This window comes from Rhinatrema bivittatum, chromosome 4 (genome assembly GCF_901001135.1).
Source record: "Rhinatrema bivittatum chromosome 4, aRhiBiv1.1, whole genome shotgun sequence".
NCBI lineage: Eukaryota > Metazoa > Chordata > Amphibia > Gymnophiona > Rhinatrematidae > Rhinatrema > Rhinatrema bivittatum.
The window spans coordinates 328,989,705-329,007,813 of record NC_042618.1 but is presented as its reverse complement, the minus strand read 5'-3'; the positions used below and the strand labels follow the sequence as shown (position 1 = coordinate 329,007,813).

Sequence of the window (18,109 nt, the reverse complement as noted above, 5' to 3'; positions counted from 1 at the left end):
CCTCCCCGTATCCTCGCTTTACGCTTCGTATGAGGCATGAAAATCTTCAAAGCGGAGGAAATAATCGGGAGCTTCTTGCCAGCACATCCTCTCAGTCGGCCATCTTAAGGGTGTCTCCTTCATTCTGCTTTTTAATTGATAGGGATAAGTTGGAATTTTTTAGCTCAGGTGAGTTTTCAGTTAAAGGCACTTGGACCACTTTTCTTATTATTGGAACCTGTTGGGATGCCCTAATTCTAATACATCATTAGTATCCTTTGAAGATACCTCCCTCCAAGCCATGTGCTGCTGAGCAACTGTCGGCTTTCCCCTTTGTTCTAGTTTAAAACCTACTCTATCTCCTTTTCAAAGGTTAGCGCCAGCAGTCTGGTTCCACCCTGGTTAAGGTGGAGCCCATCCCTTCAGAAGAGACTCTCCCTTCCCCAAAAGGTTCCCCAGTTCCTCACAAAACTGAATCCCTCTTCCTTGCACCATCGTCTCATCCACGCATTGAGACTCCAGAGCTCTGCCTGCCTCTGGAGACCTGTGTGTGGAACAGGGAGCATTTCGGAGAATGCAACCCTGGAGGTTCTGGATTTAAGCTTTCTACCTAAGAGCCTAAATTTGGCTTCCAGAACCTCCCTCCCACATCTACCACGACAGCCAGCTCCTCCCCAGCACTGTCTAAAATCCTATCTAGGTGACGCGTGAGGTCCGCAACCTTCGCACCAGGTTGGCATGTTACCAGGAGGTCCTCACTCCCACCAGCCACCTGGCTGTCTACATTTCTAATAATCGAATTACCCACTATGACGGCCGATCTAACCCTTACCTCCTGGGCGGTAGGCCTGGGAGACACATCCTCGGTGCGAGAGGACAATGCACCACCTGGAGAGCAGGTCCTTGCTACAGAATCCTTTCCTGCTGCACCAGGTTGATGCTCTCCGATTTTGAGACCTTCTTCCTCCAAGGCAGCACCAGGGCTGCCAGTCTGAAGTTGGGACTTGGCTACTATGTCCCTGAAGGTGTCATCTATATACCTCTCTGTCTGCCTCAGCCCCTCCAGGTCTGCCACTCTAGCCTCCAGAGATCGGACTCGTTCTCTGAGAGACAGGAGCTCTTTGCATCGCATGCACATGTACAATTTCTCACCGGCGGGTAAAAAGCCGCTGCACGGCTTCTATCTAACATTAAAAATTTGATCATTTTCCCCTGTCCTAATGAAATTACATTGGTTGCCAGTTCAGTTCCGAATTAAGTATAAATGTCTTACTTTAATTCATAAAGCCGTTTATGGGCATAACACCGAATGGCTGAATGCTTCTCTTCTCATGCATGTCCCTCCCCGTAATCTTAGATCTCTTGGGCAGGCTCTACTGACAATACCTTCCCCTAAATTAATCCATCTTGGTTCGGTTAGTGAAAGAACCTTGTCCCTAACTGGACCAAATCTGTGGAATTCATTTCCTGTCGCTATTCGTACTGAGGAAAATATTAATAGTTTTAAAAAAATTGATAAAAACCTGGTTGTTCGAACAAACAGCCTAACTTCAGTTAGTCAGCCAGAGTGACTCACTGCTCTCTTGATTAACAAATCTTGGTACCTAATCAAACCAAATCACACTACCTTAACACCTTTCCAAGGTGAGTAACTTAACTGAACTTTTCAACCTTTTTACTTAGGCATACACTGCTCACAGCTTATTTCTAGCTTCTGGCTACCTTTTTTTTTGTTTGTTTTTGTTTTTAATATACAAACACTCTAACTTCTGTTTATTAGCTGCCTTACAGACTATTAAAAATAAACACACTAACTACTGCTTATTAGCTGCCTTACTGACTATTTAAAAATACAAACAGTCTAGCTTCTGTTTATTCACTGCCTTATTGACTATTGAAAGCATAAACACACTAAATAATATTCCCCAATAGTTAACTTCGCCCCAATACTTTAAAAAAAGAAAATTTCCAAAGCAAAAACTAACTGATTCCTTTCAGCCACCAGCAAGGTGATCCTCTCCTCTCAGTGCTCCCACTGGATTGTACAATATGAGTAATACTGGCCACATTGTTCAGAGGGTGAGCTGCATAACAACATGCAGACTTTCTGCTGGAAAAATTACTGCAGAAAAAACAGGCGCAAATCTCTGTGGATAATTTTTCCAGGGGCAATAATCAAAACAGAACTGCCTACATACTTTTGCTTTGATTATTGGTTTAGTAAAAAGTACCTGCAGGGTTCGCTCCAAAGTCAGCAGTTTGATTATTGCCCCGTTAACATATGAATGCAAGTTTGTATATCTTTATCCTTTGCCAGGCCCATGGAAAATAGCTGGTGCTTAATTTGCATATAATGCTACCTCGTTTATTTATTTATTTTTTATTTAGATTTTTATATTCTGCTTTTCATACTTTTTTCAGCACTTCAGAGCGGATTACATTCAGGTAATATATAAAATAGCCGTGTCCATAGGTGCGGGCCATTGTAGTAGTCAAGCCCAGAAATAACCAAGGCCTGTAAAATTGTCCAAAAATGATCAATGGACAGAAAAGACTTATGTCATCAAGGCATCCAAAGCTTGTAAAATGCTTCATGTACTACTGCATTTATCTGAGGTTTAAATGAAAGTGCAGTATCAAATAATACACCCAACTTGGTTAGAGATAGCTATTTTATGTTCTCCAAGCTGGACAAGAACAGAATCTCAGTTTTCCCCAAGTTTAATTTCAAAGTATTTTCAACACAGAAATTTTTTTTTTATTCATATTCCAGCTTTCACGACACTGCAAAGTAGATTACATTCAGGTACTGAAGGCATAAGGTTTTCAATCTAAGGTGTACCTTTACTAAGCCGCAATAAGCAACATGGAAAAAATATCATGTAAAAAGCTAGTTTTCATGCAATAATCCATATTGTAGTGATATTGCACAATATTTGCATAAAAAATCCGGCCCTATTGAAATTAGCTACTGTGCATGCATTTGCATGCATTCAATTTACAAATACATGCAAAACAGTTCCTATACAAGTAAAATAAAGCAGTTTGCCTAAAAATAAAAAGTAAGCTGCATTATTCTAATGCAATCTCAGGAATTGTTGCTAACTTATCCCAGGGGCATCAGGATGCTAATGTACCTGAGGCAATGGAGAAATTGATTTGCCCAAGGTCACAAGAAGCGACAGTGGGACTTGAACCTGGTTCATAGCCCACTGCTCTAACCACTAGGCTATTCCTCCACTCCATAGAGGTATGCAAGAATTTCCTCACATACCTGTTAATAGCATTTTAATGTGCACATTAAGGCTTACGCATAGGCCCCATTATTCTGTGTGCCTTACATCTCCTCTGATTTTCTGTGTGAGCTTGGACAAGCCAGTTTGCCTTCCTCTGCCTCCATCATGCAGTTGAAAGCAAAGCATTATTTTAATCTGCTTTCCAGTTAACATGTTTTTTTTTTTAATTACCAGGACCAATCCATGTCAAGAAGCAAAAAGAAAGGGAGAACACTCAGAAAACAGCACAAAGAATTCTACAGCACAGAAAAAAAAAATCTGTCCCTGCTATGAAACTTAGCCTGTAGCTCCAAAGTCATGCAGAGAGAAAAAAACATACCTCTGGATCTTTTTTGCTTCCTCCCTACTGATAATTGCATCCGTAACAGCTCGTCCACACATCCTTGGCGTGCATCCTTGAGAACAAAAAGATGGAGAATAAGAAAGGTCAGAAACTAAAACGAAATGACAAGGTGCACATCCACCAAACCTGGCATCACCCAAGATCCAGCGCTGGCAATTCGCTGGGCTGCTCGCATGGCAATTAACTAAATAACACGTAACTGCAATAGTAGTTTTTAGTTTTTAAATATTAATCATCCTCAGAGAGAAAACACTTATATTCAAAATATATCTTAATGGACCATCATACCTCCCTTTGCGAATCATGGGGCCATTGTTCACTGGATACCCAATTATTCTGCACTAGGTTCACCTTTAATCATCGGTCCTTATTTTTACAACCATATGAAATATTTTAGTAATTTTTATAATTTTTGAATAAAAATGAGATACTTCCCCATACTTCCCCATACAAGTGCAGCCCTGTATCTCATTTTTATTCAAAAACTATAAAAATTACTAAAATATTTCATATGGTTGTAAAAATAAGGACCGATGAGGAGATCACATGATGCAGTGAGAGAGGAGGATGTAGTTCTCTCTCTCTCGGCGGCAGGCCTACTGCATCGGACCTCATCTGCACCATTCATGGCGCCCAAGTAAGGTCTGAATTCCACTGAGCTGTGGCTAATTTACTGGGGAGTCGTTTTGGTCAGGAATGCCCGCTCGGGCGGTGAAGAAAGATAAAGAAAAGGGAAGGGACCATTCTAAGTCAGTGGAAATCTCCAACATGGCCGCCGCGAGTGTACCCGATGGCTCCCCAGGGACAGCAATAACAGATATTAAGTTAGCGGTACTGGAGGCCCTGGGTCCAGATGTTAAAAATATTTCCATTAAAATTAATGAAATCTCCCAAAATTTGGGCAAATTTGAAGCGCGCTTTGTAGAAGTTGAAAGCCGCGTGTCGGAAGTACAAGATGGCCTCTGGGTAGTACAAACTGATCTGGGGGCTTTGCAGGCTGTCGTGAAAAAGCAGGCTTCCAGGATCGAGGACCTAGAAAATCAAACCGCAGGTCAAACCTGCGGTTTGTGGGGTTACCTGAATCTGTGGAAGAAAGGAATTTGTCTGCAACTCTGGAGGCCTGGCTGGAGAAGGAGTTATCACTGCCCCGATCACATGGGAAGCTGCACATCGAACTTGCACATCGCTTGGGACCACGAGTTCCAAATGCTGCTAAGCCACGAGTGGTAGTTGTGAAAATTCTCAATTATGCCCATAAGCAGGACATTCTGCAAGCACTACGAGGGAAAAGGGAGATTTCATATGAAGGTACCCGGGTCCTTATATTTCAAGATTTTTCGGCCACGGTGGCCACTCAGAGGAGAGCCATGGCCCCGGTGTGTACCCAGTTGATCAACCAGGGGATTCGGGCTACGCTGCTATATCCTGCTCGACTGAGAGTTGCTTCTGCTCAAGGGGTGACCTGGTATAATACGGTCGAGGAAGCAAAGCAGTTCCTACAGTCAGCGGTACCCGGAACCAATATCTAAGCTCCTAACTCTGTGGCAGTTTGGAGGGATCGTGCCTGTAATGGCGGCGGCCTTTTTGTTTTTTCTATCCCTTCTCATGTGAGTCCTGGTTTTTGGATAGGAGGCAGAGATTGTGATACTTCAGGTAGTCGATGTTTTTTTTTTTTATTCCGGCTATCCTGGAGTGCCCCTATCTCTAGGCTGATACAATTGTTTGTATCATCCCCTTTTGGATCGATTTGATTTTTCATTCACCTGTCCCAAAGCCAGTGCTCCGTTTTTTTTTTTCTCTGCACAAGGCGCTACTCTGGAGTTCCTAAGGCCCTGAAGCTGTCTTTTTGATCGCGGCCTCGTTTCCTTTTTTCACCTGAAGTTCGGATTGGGGGTCGGATCCCTTTCGAATACACCACCTAATTATATGGGCCCTTCTCATTTCAGTCTCAGGGATGCTATTTTTTTCTCTTTTTTAGCACCAAGCTCCCTGCTGTTTGAACTCAGATATTTGTCATTGGATTCATTGCAGGTGTGGAGCGGGGTTTATTCTTTTAGTTCTTCGGGGCACTGGGGGGGGGGGGTTTTGTGTCTGGCCCCTTTGCTCTAAGGTCTGCTCCTTTCTGGGACAAGTTTTACTGCATGGGAGAGCTGTGCAACGCTATTTACCTCAGTGACACTCTGCTCTCCCTCACTTCATGTCCCACCTTTGTGGGGGTTTTTGGACTCCTGGATCCATTTCTCAGGTTTTTGGACTTCAATGTTGGCCAGCCTGGTTGTGGGTTTGTTTGTTTTTTTATGGCCACCTGAGGGTTACCGGGGTTTTTTTCTTTCTTTTTTTTGCATTTTGGAGCCGGCTTCCGCCTTCGGCTTGTTTGGAGCATTGCCTTCTGTTGTTCAGCTCGGAGCTGGGTTTTTTTTTCCTGCTCTGAGTATCTACGTAGGCCTTTATGGTCTCTTTATCGCTGTGCACCTATATTTGACTGTTCATTGTTGAATTGGACTGCATAGCTGGGGCATTGGGTTTTATAATTGTTTATATAGCCTGTTTGGTATGCCCTTCTTTCTTTCATTTCATATACTGGACTGGCATTATTCTGTTTGTTTGACAGTAATGCCCCTCTGGCCTTCATCTTCATCTTGTTTCATGTTGGGTTTTGCTGAGGGGTGGTGGTAGGGTGCAGACGGGGTCCAGATTGGGGGGAGGGGAGGGCTAACCAGCATGGTAGTGATCTCGTTATCTGTTAGGAGAATTGAGAATGTGATTAAGGGGAGGGGTGGGAGGACGAAGGGGGGGGGCGGGGGGGTGGGGTTTGGGTCTTCATTCTTGTCCATAATCTGTGGTAATTCACATTGTTTCACACTCTACTTTGTTCACACTCACGAATTGCCTGTCAAGCAGCTGGGCCCTAGCTGTGTTTATTTCATGATTTGGTTATTCATACAAGCATGTAATTCTTGGAATCTCTAGTAATGTCACTAATCTAATTACTTGGAATGTTTGTGGGATACACTCACCCATTAAACGTACAAAGATTGTGTCCTTCTTGAAAAGACGGAAAGCAAATCTAACTTTTTTACAAGAAACCCACCTTAATGATATGGAACATGAGAAGTTACGCCAGTACTGGGGGGTGAGCTTTACTATGCTTCTGCCACCATTAAGTCGGCGGGAGTGGCCATCTTAGTTAACCCTAACTTACCTCTTCACATCCATAAAGACATTAAGGACTTCATGGGGAGATATATTGTACTGATAGCTGAACTTTATTATACTCCGATAATTTTGTGTAATCTTTACGCCCCCAATAATTACAGTCCTACATTTTTCGGGAGATATATTTATTTATTTATTTATTTAAAGTTTTTTTATACCGATTTTCCTGCATAAAATGCATATCAAACCGGTTTACAATGAAACAGAATGAGCAGGAAGTAAAATTCCTTAGTCTAATACATTTAAACGTCAATAATGAAATAATTTTAAACAAAGCAAAAAGCTAAATAACATTAATAAAAGTTAAATTATTAACATAAACATAAATATAATTATATTAGAAGGAGCACAAAGGTTAGCATGAAGGGGAGCACAAAGGGGAAAACCCCTTTGTCACGCCCGGCTCGCGACGCCTGGTGTAATCGCGATATATATATATATATATATATATATATATAAATATATATATATATATATCAGTTCTTACTGCCGCATTTGGGTGATCTGATCATTGTTGGGGGGGATTTTAACACCATTCGGGATCCCCTTCTTGATAAGTCCCCTCCTACTTGTTCCTCTTCTGGGTTGGGTAAAGGTCTGTCTTTTCTGCAACGTTCACTGCAATTGATGGATGTGTGGCGAGTATTACTCCCTGGTGAAAAAGACTTCACTAATCTTTCCCGGGCACATGGTACTTTGTCCAGGTTGGATTATTTCTTAATTAGTGTGAGAGGCATGCCCAAGGTCCGCTCAGCCGCTATCGAGGAAATTGTCATTTCGGACCATGCTCTGGTGCGCCTCGACTTACTCTTAGATTCTTCTTCTTCTTCTGCTTCCCATTCTTGGTGTTTCCCATTTTACCTGGCCTCTGATGCTAAATTTCAGGAATATTTACAGACTAAATGGGCGGATTACATTGACCTGAATGCCCAGCATCTCACTTCACCGGCCCTATTCTGGTACGCAGCAAAAGCGGTCTTGCTGGGGGATATTATTTCGTATATGGCCCATAGGAAAAAGGCAATGGAGCACCGAATTTTGGCTTTGACGGCCCAATTAAATCAGGAGTGGGCTCATCTTAATCGTAGTAATACTCGGGAGGCTTGGGCACAGTTTATGACAATTCAGGGAGAATTAAATACACTATTACATCAGAGGGCTCACAAAAGTGCTTTATATTATCAATATAAGCTCTGTCAATATAGTAATAAGTCTGGCAAACTACTTGCAAATTTAGTGAGGTCGGTGCGGGGTTCGCGCCATGTACCGGCGTTGCGTTCCTCTACAGGGCAAACCCTTATGGATCAATCCGCCATTCTGCAGCGCTTTAAGGAATTTTATAGCGATTTATACGCTTCGGGGGGATGGGATAGTGCAGCTTGTGATCGGTTTTGCTCTCAATCGAATCTAGCAATGTTAACCCTGGCCCAAAAGCAGGGTTGAATATGCCTTTTACTCGTGAGGAGGTTCTTTTGGTTATCCGACTGGCTAAGCGTTTTAAAGCCCCAGGACCAGATGGTTACGGCGCGGAGTTTTAGAAGTGTTTGGCAGATTCTATTGGCGCTCCCTTGGTTAGCGCCTTTTTGGAGTTATTGGAGTTAGGATTCTTCCCGGCTCATACCGATATTGCTAATATTACCCTTATTCATAAGCCTGGGAAGGATCCTTTACTGCTGGAATCTTACCGCCCCATATCTCTTTTGAACTTTGATCAAAAAAGTTTTGCTAAAATACTGGCTGATCGCCTGGCGGAGATTCTTTCGATACTTATTGGGCTGGACCAAGTGGGCTTCATTCGGAAACATTATGCTCTCACCAATGTTTGGAAAATCTTGGCGGCTATGGCGATGTGTCAGCAAATGGGGACTCCATTTTTGGCTATTAGTTTTGATGCTGACAAAGCCTTCGATCGGGTTGAATGGAATTATTTATTCCATATTTTACGCAAGATGGGTTTTGAGGGGCTTTTTTTTAATGCGATTTGTCTTTCATATTAGGCTCCTCAAGCGGTTATCATAACGGGTGGCTCTAAGTCCGAGCACTTTGCTGTTGCTCGGGGCACGCATCAGGGCTGTCCCCTGTCTCCTCTTTTGTTTGTTCTTCAGTTGGAGCCCTTACTCCGATCTATTCAATAAAATAAGGCGTTACGGGGGGTCTGGTTTCAGTCGGATCTGTTCAAATACGCGGCCTTTGTGGATGACATACTTGTCTTTCTCACAGATCCCCAAAGATCTCTTCATATTCTTCTTCAATTATTTTGGGCTTTTGGGGTGTTTTCGGGATTATGCCTCAATATGCTTAAATCCACAGCATTGGCTTCCCGACCTGATATACAGAAGAACTGGGGAATGGATTTCCCGCTTCAATGGGCGGTCGATTCGTTCACTTACCTGGGAATTGTTATTCCCCGTACGCTCTCTCACCTCTACAAATTGAATGTGCATCCCCTACTTAAAGTTACTCAAGATAAGTTAAGTACTTGGACCTCATTGCCGTTGTCATTGGGGGGCTGGGTTAATCTTTTCAAGATGAATATTCTGCCTAAATGTCTTTATTTGTTTCAGACTTCTTTCAATGCACCAACTGGATTTGTGGCAACTGGATAAAGCTCAGAGGCATTTTTTTTTTGGCTGGGTGGGAAGGCGAGGGTACCCTTGCTCTGGTTGAGGGAGCGCTGGGGATGCGGAGGTCTGGGGGTGCCGGATTTGGCGTTATACAATTTGGCCAGCAACTTTAGACTTGTCCGGGATTGGCTTCTGGATATGTCTACTTTCATATCTGTTGGGGCTGATAAAGCGTTGACTGCTCCTGTAGCACTCACCTTTGTTTTGCAATCTGAGACTCCTAAGCTGCATAAGTTTCTGGCACAAAATGTTATTACTAAACCCCTTCTTCAGTCTTGGCTTAAGCTTGTGTGACTACTAAAGACGGAGCGAATTTGTGCATATCTTTTTCCGGTGCAAGGGAATCCGGACTTTGGTCCGGGCTCCCAAACGAGTGCCTTTCGCCATTGGGGGTGCCATTGTATAACAAGGTTGGGGCATCTCTTAACGTCTGAAGGGCGGATTTTGCCATTTTCAGAGTTTCGCGAGATTTATGCTCTCCCCGCGACAGAGGCGTTCCTGTATTTGCAAATTCAACATTATATTGCCTTGTTACCCTCGGCTTCCTGCCAGGCTCTGACTTTTCATTCTTTGGATAATATTTTTTCGTTAGAAAAGACTGGGGTGCCCTCGTTGTCCCTCTATTATCGTTTACTTAAACAATTAACTGTCCTTGATACTTATTCTATTTTGGTGGTGAGGTGGAAGAAGGATGGGGTTTTCATGGTTACTGAATATATTCTTAGAATGTGTTTCAAATGAGTATCCCAAATTTCAGTAAACATCACTGACCGTGAAATGCAGTACAAATTTCTTCGCCGCAGCTGTATAGCCGCCAAAGATGCCTTTAACTTTAAGATGGTGCCATCCGCTGTCTGTGGGCATTATGGTCATGCGTCTGGCACTCTCTCTCATGCATTTTGGGAATGTTCATTCATTCAGAGTTTTTGGACTAAGGTGGTCTGATATTTGATCTTTGTGTTGGAGATTCACATTCCCTTCTCACCTCTTTGGCTACTCTTTGGTTGCATTTCGCTCTTGTGTGTGAGAGATTTGGGATCTCAGTTGTTTATTCATAAAGCCTGTCTGGTGGCCAAGAAGGTCATTTTACTGCACTAGAGAGACTCTACTCCCCCTTCGTATTGGACTTGGCGCAACTGTCTCCATCGTATGATTCAAGTGGAGGCTGCCATTATGTGACAGACGCCGCACCAGAAGAAGAAGTTCTTGACTATATGGGACTCATATCTTCAGCTTCTTCTGCATCATTCCCGCAGTTTGATCATTAATGAGTGACAATATGTTGGAAGGCGGTTCACATAATGTTTACTTTGGTCAGAGTGTTAGATATTACTGCAGCTCTTATGGACAATTTTTTGTTATGGACAATGGAGGGGAGGGGGGGGGAGGGGGGGCTGGAGGATGGGGGTTTGATCTATAGCAGTCTACCCTTTCAATTGTTTGGTTTGATCTCAGGGAGTGTCTCAGGAACATACCACTCTCTGGGGTAGATTTTCAAATAGCGCGATTTGGCGTACTTTTGCTGGCGCATCAGGCGCAAGCAAAAGTACACGGGACTTTAGTAGATACGCGCGTAGCCGCGCATATCCGCTAAAATCCTGGATCGGCGCGCGCAAGGCTATCGATTCCTTATAGCCGGCGCGCGCCGAGCCGCGCAGCCTACCCCAGTTCCCTCCGAGGCCGCTCCGAAATCGGAGCGGCCTCGGAGGGAATTTTCTTTTGCCCTCCCCTCACCTTCCCCTACCTAACCCACCCGCCCGGCCCTGTCTAAACCCCCCCCCTTACCTTTGTCGGGGGATTTACGCCTCCCGGAGGGAGACGTAAGTCCCCGCGCGCCGGGACGCGACCTGGGGGCGGGTACGGAGGACGCGGCCACGCCCCCGGACCGCCCCGGGCCGTAACCACGCCCCCGGGCCCGCCCCCAAAAAGCTGCTGACACGCCCCCAAAACGCCGCGCCGACCGGGCCCGCCCCGACACGCCCCCCTCGCCAAACCCCGGGACTTACGCGAGTCCCGGGGTCTGCGCGCGCCGGTAGGCCTATTGAACATAGGCGCACCGGCGCGCAGGGCCCTGCTCGCCTAAATCCGCCCGGATTTAGGCGGATTTCGGCGAGCAGGGCTCTTAAAATCCGCCCCTCTGTGTTGTTGTATGCCATTTATGACTGAATAAAAATTGTTTTACACTAAAAATAAGAACCGATGATTAAAGGTGACCCTAGTGCGGAATAATTGGGTATCCAAATGAACAATGGCCTCATGATTCGCAAAGGGAGGTATGATGGTCCATTAAGATATATTTTGAATATAAGTGTTTTCTCTCTGCGTATGATTAATATTTAAAAACTAAAAACTACTATTGCAGTTACGTGTTACTCATTTATATAGAAGAATCGTCTGCATAACATAGCTTGATTTATATGTAATTAACTAAATGATTAAAGATATATGCTGGCTCAAAGACCTCAATTATATTACTATAAAACAAAACCAGACCGTTACAACTTGAGGTACTGCAAAATAGCAGATGTGTCTTACAATTATTTTTAATTATTTATAATTAAAAAGACTTACCCGAGAGAGTGGTATCAGAAAGATGTCAGTGTGTTCGCAGTCTCATGAGCTCTTGCCCTTACAGGGCTACAGCCCCTCTCTTGACTTCACCACTTATTAATTACGTCATTTACCTACTCTCTTCAGGTTTGTCAATTGATATTATGTTTTTATAAAGTGCAAATGTGCCTCCCTTAAAATCCTTAGAAAACCCGTATTTTATCATCTAACATGCCACAACTAATTATTACAATCTTATGTATTGTTTTATGCTTATCTCTCAATAGTAGTGCTGTTATATTTCTTCGCCGTGTTTCATCACTGCTTCAGATGAATGGGCGATTCATCTGAAGCAGTGATGAAACACGGCGAAGAAATATAACAGCACTACTATTGAGAGATAAGCATAAAACAATACATAAGATTGTAATAATTAGTTGTGGCATGTTAGATGATAAAATACGGGTTTTCTAAGGATTTTAAGGGAGGCACATTTGCACTTTATAAAAACATAATATCAATTGACAAACCTGAAGAGAGTAGGTAAATGACGTAATTAATAAGTGGTGAAGTCAAGAGAGGGGCTGTAGCCCTGTAAGGGCAAGAGCTCATGAGACTGCGAACACACTGACATCTTTCTGATACCACTCTCTCGGGTAAGTCTTTTTAATTATAAATAATTAAAAATAATTGTAAGACACATCTGCTATTTTGCAGTACCTCAAGTTGTAACGGTCTGGTTTTGTTTTATATTAACTAAATGATGCCATTCCTCGGGCTACACAGACAAGTATAAACACTGGCCCCAAGTTTGTCAAAACTACCTTCTCCTTGGAGTCAGCAGTTACTAAGACAGGCATATGATGCAATTTTGAACATATGACCACGTCAGAAAGGCAGCAGTTTTGACATGGTTTGGGGACAGAGGGGTCAATCTTCAAAAAATGTTCAGCACTTCACTTAGGAACCTAAAATTAAGGAGATTTTCAGCCAAATTTAAGCACCTAGAAATTTAGCTGAAAATTTCCTACATTAAGGCTTGCAATCTGGTTAGAAGACAGGAAACAGAGAGTAGGATTAAATGGTCTGTTTTCACAATGGAAAAAGGTAACCAGTGGAGCGCCTCAGGGATCTGTACTTGGACCAGTGCTTTTTAATATATTTATAAATGGTCTGGAAAGGGGTACGACGAGTGAGGTGATCCAATTTGCGGATGACACTAAATTATTCAGAGTTAAATCTCATGCGGACTGTGATAAATTGCAGAAGGATCCTGCGAGACTGGAAGATTTGGCTTCCAAATGGCAGATGAAATTTAACGTGGACAAGTGCAAGGTGATGCATATAGGGAAAAATAACACTTGCAGTAGTTACACAATGTTAGGTTCTATCTTAGGAGTTACCGCCCAGAGATCTAGGCATCATAGTGGATAATAGATTGAAATTGTTGGCTCAGTGTGCTGTAGTGGTCAAAAAAGCAAACAGAATGTTAGGAATTATTAGGAAGGGAATGGCAAATAAAATGATGGATGTCATAATGCCTCTGTATCACTCCATGGTCAGACTGCTTCTTGAATACTGTGTGCAGTTCTGGTCACCGCATCTCAAAAAGGATATAGCTGCACAGGAGAAAGTGCAGAGAAGGGCAACACAAATAAGGGGCATGGAACGGCTGCCCTATGAGGAAAGGCTAAAGAAGTCAGGGATGTTCAGTTTGGAAAAGAGACGACTGAGGGTGGTTATGATAGAGGTCTACAAAATCATGAAAGGATTTGAACAAGTTAGTGTAAATCGGTTATTTTCTCAGATAATAGAAGGACTAGGGGGCACTCCATGAAGTTAGCAAGTAGCTCATTTAAAACAAATTGAAGAAAATTATTTTTAACTCAGCGCATAGTTAAGCTCTGGAATTCATTGCCAGACGATATGGGTACAGCAGTTAGTGTAACTGGATTTAAAAAAGGTTTGGATAAGTTCCTAGAGGAAAAATCCATAAACTGTTATTAATTAATAAGCAATAGTAGCTTGAGATTTATTTAATGTTTGACAACATGTTACACCAAATCAGAAATAACATGAATCAAAAGAAGGCAAAGGAAGCTGAATACTGCATCTATCTTTAAAAAGGCCACAGGTTGTTCTGGGTCAGACAACACTTAATTATTCCCTTGATTTCATACAGGGAAACCTCAGACAGAGGGCTATATGCATTTTCTTTAACTGAGTAACCTTGATAGCATCCAGGAATACCCATGTTTAGAAATGGAGCATCCTTATTCCTAAATAACCATCTCAAGGCAGCCACTCTTTAGATTCAAATGTGTATGTAGCATAGCTGGTGTAACTTCATCGTCTAGCAGAGTTTATAAATAATGTGCATGATATAGACCAGCGCTTCTCAACCGGTGTGTCTCGACACACTAGTGTGTTGCCAAATACCGGCAGGTGTGTTGCGTCTCCCGGTGTCCCACTGCCCTGTTGTACTTTCCTTCACCCTTTTTCCAGCCCCCACGGGCCAATTGGAAGCCTCCTTTCTGCCTACCCCCACTGCCCAATGGGAAGCCTCCTTCATTCTGCCTGCCCCCGCGCAGGCCAATCGGAAACTTCCTCCCTTCTACCTGCCTGTGGGAGTAGGAAGAAGGAAGCCTTTGATTGGCCGGTGAGGCAGGCATCAGAATGCCCGGGGGTGGGGTGGGAGGAATAGAAGTGTTGAACTCCGACAAAGCAAGACCGCCACGAGAGTCCATTCCCGTGGCAGCGAAGAGGAAACCCGACCCCGATGAAGCAAGGCTGCCACGGGAGCCCATTCCCATGGCGGTGAAGAGGAAAACCTGACCCCGACCAAGCAAGGCCGTGGGTGTGAATGGATGCCTGGGTGAGAGCTTGTGTGTGTGAGGGTGTGAATGGGTGCCAGGGTGAGAGCTGATGTGAATGGGTGCTTGGGTGAGAGCTTGTGTGCTTGTGTGTGAATGGATGCATGGGTGAGAGCTTGTGTGTGTGGGTGTGAATGGATGCATGGGTGAGAGCTGCTGCAAATGGGTGCTTGGGTGAGAGCTTGTGCTTGGGTGTGAATGGGTGCCAGGGTGAAAGCTGATGTGAATGGGTGCTTGGGTGAGAGCTTGTGTGCTTGGGTGTGAATGGATGTATGGATGAGAGCTTGTGTCTGTGGGTGTGAATGGATGCATGGGTGAGAGCTTGTGTCTCTGGCTGTGAATGAATGCATGGGTGAGAGCTTGTGTCTGTAGGTGTGAATGGATGCATGGGTGAGAGCTTGTGTGTGTGGGTGTGAATGGATGCATAGGTGAGAGCTGGTGCAAATGGGTGCTTGGGTGAGAGCTTGTGCTTGGGTGTGAATGGGTGCCAGGGTGAAAGCTGATGTGAATGGGTGCTTGGGCGAGAGCTTGTGTCTGTGGGTGTGAATGGATGCATGGGTGAGAGCTTGTGTCTCTGGGTGTGAATGAATGCATGGGTGAGAGCTTGTGTGTGTGTGTGTGAATGGATGCATGGGTGAGAGCTGGTGCAAATGGGTGCTTGGGTGAGAGCTTGTGCTTGGGTGTGAATGGGTGCCAGGGTGAAAGCTGGTGCAAATGGGTGCTTGGGTGAGAGCTTGGGTGTGAATGGATGCATAGGTGAGAGCTTGTGTCTGTGGGTGTGAATGGATGCATGGGTGAGAGCTGGTGCAAATGGGTGCTTGGGTGAGAGCTTGTGCTTGGGTGTGAATGGGTGCCAGGGTGAAAGCTGATGTGAATGGGTGCTTGGGTGAGAGCTTGTGTGCTTGGGTGTGAATGGATGCACGGGTGAAAGCTTGTGTCTGTGGATGTGAATGGATGCATGGGTGAGAGCTTGTGCTCGGGTGTGAATAGAAGCCTGGGTGAGAGCTGGTGTGAAAGGGTGCGAGAGCATTTGTGTATGATTGAGAGCTTGTATATAAGAGACCATGAGTGCCTGGAAGGGAAAGGAGTAGGAGAGTTGCTGAAGAGGGTTAGTAAAGGTGGTTTTTTAAATTTATTTTTGTTGATTGACTGCTATTTTAATTATTGGGTATTATGCGATGTCTGCTGTTTTGAAATATGTTATTGATATTTGGACATGTTTTAATAATTTTTATGAGTTTTTAATTGTTGGATATTATTCTGTTCAGCAGCTGTTTTGTAACATTTTTAGTATAGCTTTACAATTATTTCTGTGTGGGGCTCTATAGCAGCTTGGCTTATTCTGTTTTCCCAATAGGAAATGTATTAGTGTTTAGGGCCTGGTTTAATAGTTGTATTTCTTAGATAGGATTGTTACTGTTTGAGTGTGTTCCATAATACAGGTGTAACTTTGTGCAGGTTAGTCTGTGTGCATTTTTGCAAATCCTGAGAGTCTGTTAGGTGCTACATTTCTCTTTTCATTTCTCCAGGTTGGCACTGCATGCAGAGTGGCTTTTTTGGTTTTCCATTCCAGTTTCTGTCTCCATATTTATAATTTGTGGTTTTTCTGTACTTGGTGAAGGGTGGGTGACCGAGGTGAGGTATTTAACTAGCATTTAGGCATTTGTATCAATCTTATTTGTTGTGTTTTCTCAATAGGATATGCATTAGTGGTAAATTACTGTCTTTTCATAAGGAAGGCTATTGTGTCTGGTAGTAAAAGGAGTTTGTTTTGCTTTTACTGGGATGTCATCAGAACCAGAATATCTTTTTTGTATGGCGAGTTGTACAGGGTAATGCCCTAGATCTGCTCTGCACTCATTGCTGGGGGTTGAGGGGATTCCTGTGGATGCAGAGTGCATGTTTACATTGAGCCCCGTGATGGTCACATGTTCAGTGTGTCACCCATGTGAGAACCATCTGTCAGGTGTGTCTCGGCTAAAAAAAGGTTGAGAACCACTGATCTAGACTTTTCAAGAACAAATGGACTTCTTCTACTGCCTCCTGACCTACCCCCTTCACCTGTTTAAGAGATGAGAGATAAAATGCTTTAGGGATAATTCTCAGTATCCCGTGCAGTTGCAAAGTTGATTTACCAAGTGCACTTTTATAGTTAATTTTCAAAGCAAGGGGAGAGGAAAGGGAGGGAAACAGTGATTGGAAGAACATGGGGAGGGAAGGAGGGGGAAGAGAGTGCTTGGAAGCAGGGAAAGGTCCCTAGAGAGAGGAGAGTGCATGGAGACGGGAGGGAAGAGAAAAGGAAAGCAAAAAGTAAAAATGAAAGAAAAGATGAAAAAATATATTTAGGCAAAAGAAACAGATAACAAAATAAAGACCAAATTAGCCAAAAAAGGCAGAAAAAAAAATGTCCTTGGGACTTAAAAATGAACTGGCACCTAATTTTCCCAACCATTCTTCCACCCCTGGAGTGTGCGTGCGTGTGTGTTGGGAGGCGGGAAATGGGATCAGTGGTCAGGATACTGAGGAACAGGTGAATCTAGCTAGGAGTAGACACGAGTTGCAAATAATTATGTCTGTTGAGGGGGGAGGTCAGATGGGGGACAAAGATTCCAGTTTCGTGCACAGGCTCTTAATCTATAGAAAGCGCAGTGCAGAGTGCTGTCTAAATATAGAAAAGGTGAAGTGTTCCCTGAAGCTCTGACAATGGTTTGCCGTGATTAATATATAAACTCATCTCAACTGGCATCTAAGTTAAAGTGCCTCTGGCAATGCTGCTTTAAAGAAAGGGCTTCACATTTCATATCCCACATCTTCCGGACCTCATGAATCCTCCTGAGAATTCACGATCATGTCTGACAGTTTGAGACTGTGCAAATAAAACAACCGAGAGTAGGACTCGAAGCCAATAGTGCTGGCCTAGCGCTAAGTGTTATGCCTGTAAAACTTGAGACAAAGGTTCAAATCCCACCTCAGCTGTTTAACACGCAAGCTTCTTTAGGCCATCACTCATTCTCCCAAATCACTGCTGCATCTCTTCTGCCTTCTCCTCTTAGCAATCCATGAGGCTCTTGGGGATGTGGTTTATGTGAATGACTCACCCTGAAGCAGAATTCCTTTCCTCTAATGCTTAAGGAGGCAATTGTCAAAAAGGTCCTGTAGTTGCAGGCTCCCCGGTGGAAACTTTTACCATGCATGTTTTAAGTTCCAGTTGTTTCTCTTTGAAAATTA

At 43.7% G+C, this 18,109-nt stretch overlaps 1 protein-coding gene across 2 annotated transcripts in view; it reads right to left on the bottom strand.

Annotated features, from left to right (window-relative positions):
• OGFOD3 (2-oxoglutarate and iron dependent oxygenase domain containing 3) overlaps positions 1 to 18,109 on the bottom strand; it is a 294,571-nt gene that overhangs the window by 218,828 nt on the left and 57,634 nt on the right. For both annotated transcript variants that reach the window (XM_029600371.1, XM_029600370.1), the window contains exon 3: positions 3,595 to 3,670. In XM_029600371.1, the coding sequence (XP_029456231.1) occupies positions 3,595 to 3,670 (76 nt within the window). The remainder of the gene's footprint in view (positions 1 to 3,594; positions 3,671 to 18,109) is intronic.